This window comes from Lupinus angustifolius, chromosome LG13, assembly GCF_001865875.1.
Source record: "Lupinus angustifolius cultivar Tanjil chromosome LG13, LupAngTanjil_v1.0, whole genome shotgun sequence".
Taxonomy (NCBI): Eukaryota; Viridiplantae; Streptophyta; class Magnoliopsida; order Fabales; family Fabaceae; genus Lupinus; species Lupinus angustifolius.
Window position 1 is genome coordinate 8,573,894 of NC_032021.1, and position 2,907 is coordinate 8,576,800.

At 41.7% G+C, this 2,907-nt stretch overlaps 1 protein-coding gene across 1 annotated transcript; it reads right to left on the minus strand.

Annotated features, from left to right (window-relative positions):
- LOC109363287 (receptor-like serine/threonine-protein kinase At4g25390) lies at window positions 616-2,907 on the minus strand. Its single transcript, XM_019609500.1, has one exon. The coding sequence runs from the start codon at window positions 2,864-2,866 to the stop codon at window positions 968-970; it is 1,899 nt and encodes a 632-aa protein (XP_019465045.1). The 5' UTR covers window positions 2,867-2,907; the 3' UTR covers window positions 616-967.

Sequence of the window (2,907 nt, forward strand, 5' to 3'; positions counted from 1 at the left end):
AATTACCCATATGCTTAAGTTCATTGACCACTTGCTAATTGAGCTTGCTATTGAAGTAGGTTACTAAAACTGAAATTAAATTAATGGCAATGATTTTGATGTCACAAATTGAGACATTTCCGAAAAAGTATGTTACTCAAATGTAATCATGACAATGATTTTGATGTCACAAATTGAGACATTTCTGAAAAGTCACTACCATTTAAGTTATTCACAAAGCCATCATAAGTGCAGCATGGGCATAAGTGTGCCAAATTTCACTACAATAACATCACATAATAGATCACATGAAAAAAGCTTCTACAAAGATTCTGCTTTATGGATTTCACCATGTCAAAGTCCAATGTTCGGTTACAACATATATGAACAACATTGCTCTTCTACCTAGGAGAAAATTTATCTATGCAAACTGTAAGGCCTAATAAAAAAACTACAAAAACTGCAAACAGTAAAGGACCAACCAAGGAACTATTGTTTTAAACCATATCTGAATTGAAGCAAAAACATAAAAAATAATAAACGTTTAATTTTTTAATTAATAATGTATATTTTTATTGGTGTTGGACATGGTTTAGGACAATATATCTTTTCATCCCAAAGGAGCAACTTCCTTAGTGAATGGAATGTATGCTGCTATTTCATTTTCAAATGTAAATATGTCATATAATACAAACTACAAAGATGGCTACAGTCCATACCATAAAGCATGGGCCACAATTTCCAAAATACAAACATCACTTAAGGCATGCCTATAAGTCAGTGTGAAAAAATATGTGAAGTGGGTCAATGTACAAAGATCACACTCCAACTGGTAAGCCATAATAAGGGTGTGAAAACAAAGAAAACTGAAAGAACTAGGACCATAATAATGGTAATAAATCTATGTACAATCATGTTATTGGTAAACTTTCACTGCCAGTATATTATTGTAATTGCTCATGAAAATGTGTTATCTGATACTAGAAATTCACCGGCCTTTATTCCGAGACTTGAATGGGAAGCGAGAAGGGGTCGAAGGTGAGTACTCAACCGGCACTTGGGGTGGTTCCAACTCCCCACTAAGCATTCCCAGAACTTCCTTCATTGAAGGGCGGCGAGCAGGTGATTTAAGCAAACAAAGCAGGACCACTTTGATGCAAAGAAGTGCCTGCTCTTTATCCAATGACTGAATAGATTGATCAACCAGCTCAATGAGCTTGCCTTTCCTAGCACAATACCGTGCCCAAGACAACAAATTTGCTCGCTGAAACTCGGACATTGGTGAACCATTCACCTGAAGTGGACGTCTACCAGAAATGACAACAAGCACCAAGACCCCAAAACTATAAACATCACACTTCTCAGAGACATCTCCACCATATCCATACTCCGGAGCAACATAACAAACAGTTCCCCTCATACTAGGAGTGCTACTCACACCACCACTCTTTGGAATTTCTCCACTAGCAGCAGAGTCATAGCTATTCATGCGAGCTCTCCATGGATCACCACTCAGTCCATCTAACCCCAAATCCGCACCACCGCGATTGTTTCTACTTCTTCGATTCCTCTTCTTTTTATCTCCATTCAAAGCATCATCACTTACCCACCAATCATCACTATTAACACCATTCCTTGTCTGATGTTTCTTCTTCTTTTTCTTCCTTGCAAGCTCTTCACTATGCTCCTCTTTCCACCATTCCCTTACTGGCCTTCTCTTCTTCTTCAAATCCGCATCAATTGTTTCCTCCTCCATCGATTCCCACCATTCCAATTGGTCATTCCTCTTCTTCTTCTCTGCCTTTACCAATTTTGGTTCTCCAAACCATTCACTCTTCGGCTTTTCCTTGTTCACCTCCTTTCCAATCCACTCCATCACATGTTCCTTCACTTTCCAATCCCTCATTGAATTACTCTTCACCCATTTACCATTCTTCTTAACATCATTCTTCTCACTCTTAACGCTAACCTTGTCCAAAACCGTCTCTGGCGAAGCAATAGTCTGTGGCGACGTCTCCAATATAGGAACCCTAACAAAACCTTCAGGAGATTGCTCCAAACCCAAACTCCCTTCCTCACAATTCACACTCTCAGTTTCCTCAATCACTGATCCACCACAATCATCAACCCCAATTCCACCTTCACATGCCAATTCTTCTCCTTCTTCTCCCTTCTTTTTCTCCTCAACAACACCATCACCATGAAAAACCTCAAAATTGGGCTCCGATTTCAACCGAGCAAGCCCGAAATCCCCGATTTTTGCGAAAAACTCGCCATCAAGCAGAATATTACTAGGTTTTATATCACCATGGATAACTGGTGGATCACAAGAATGAAGGTATTGAACACCTCTTGCTATATCCAACACAATATTGAAACGCTTCTTCCAATCCATGAGTTCAGGGCACTTACGGTGCAAAAGCGCATCTTGAAGGTTACCCTTTTGCATGAGGTCGTAGACTAAGAGAAAACGACGTCGTTTTGAGTCAGAAGAAAACCCAAAAGCTGTGACAATGTATCGGGAATGGAGATTTGAAGCGAAGAAGAGTTCGTTATGGAACTCGCGCTCGCCTTGGTAGGATGAAGAGTCCATGAGCTTTACAGCGATGGATTTTCCGATTGGGAAATTGCCGGAGTAGACGGTTCCGAAGCCACCGTGGCCTAAGTGGGTGGAGAAGGAGTTGGTGGCGCGGCGGAGGAGGGAGTAAGAGTAGCGGTGTGGGGGTTTGGAGTCAGGTGGTGGAGTGGTGGGTTTTTTGGCGCGGAGGTAAAAGAAGATGAAGAGGAGGAGGAGGGAGGTGAAGCAGAGTGTGGCGGCGAGGATAGGGGTGAGAAGGTGGTGGTTGTGGTGTTGCGGCGGCGATGGGAGGAGTTGCCGGGATGGCATGTTAGATTAGTCTCTGTCTCCGACTTAGAAACACTTGTTCA

What these genes read in the sequence shown, in the direction of transcription:
- LOC109363287 (XM_019609500.1), bottom strand. Translation starts at nt 2,866, where the DNA reads ATGCCATCCCGGCAACTCCTCCCATCGCCGCCGCAACACCACAACCAC.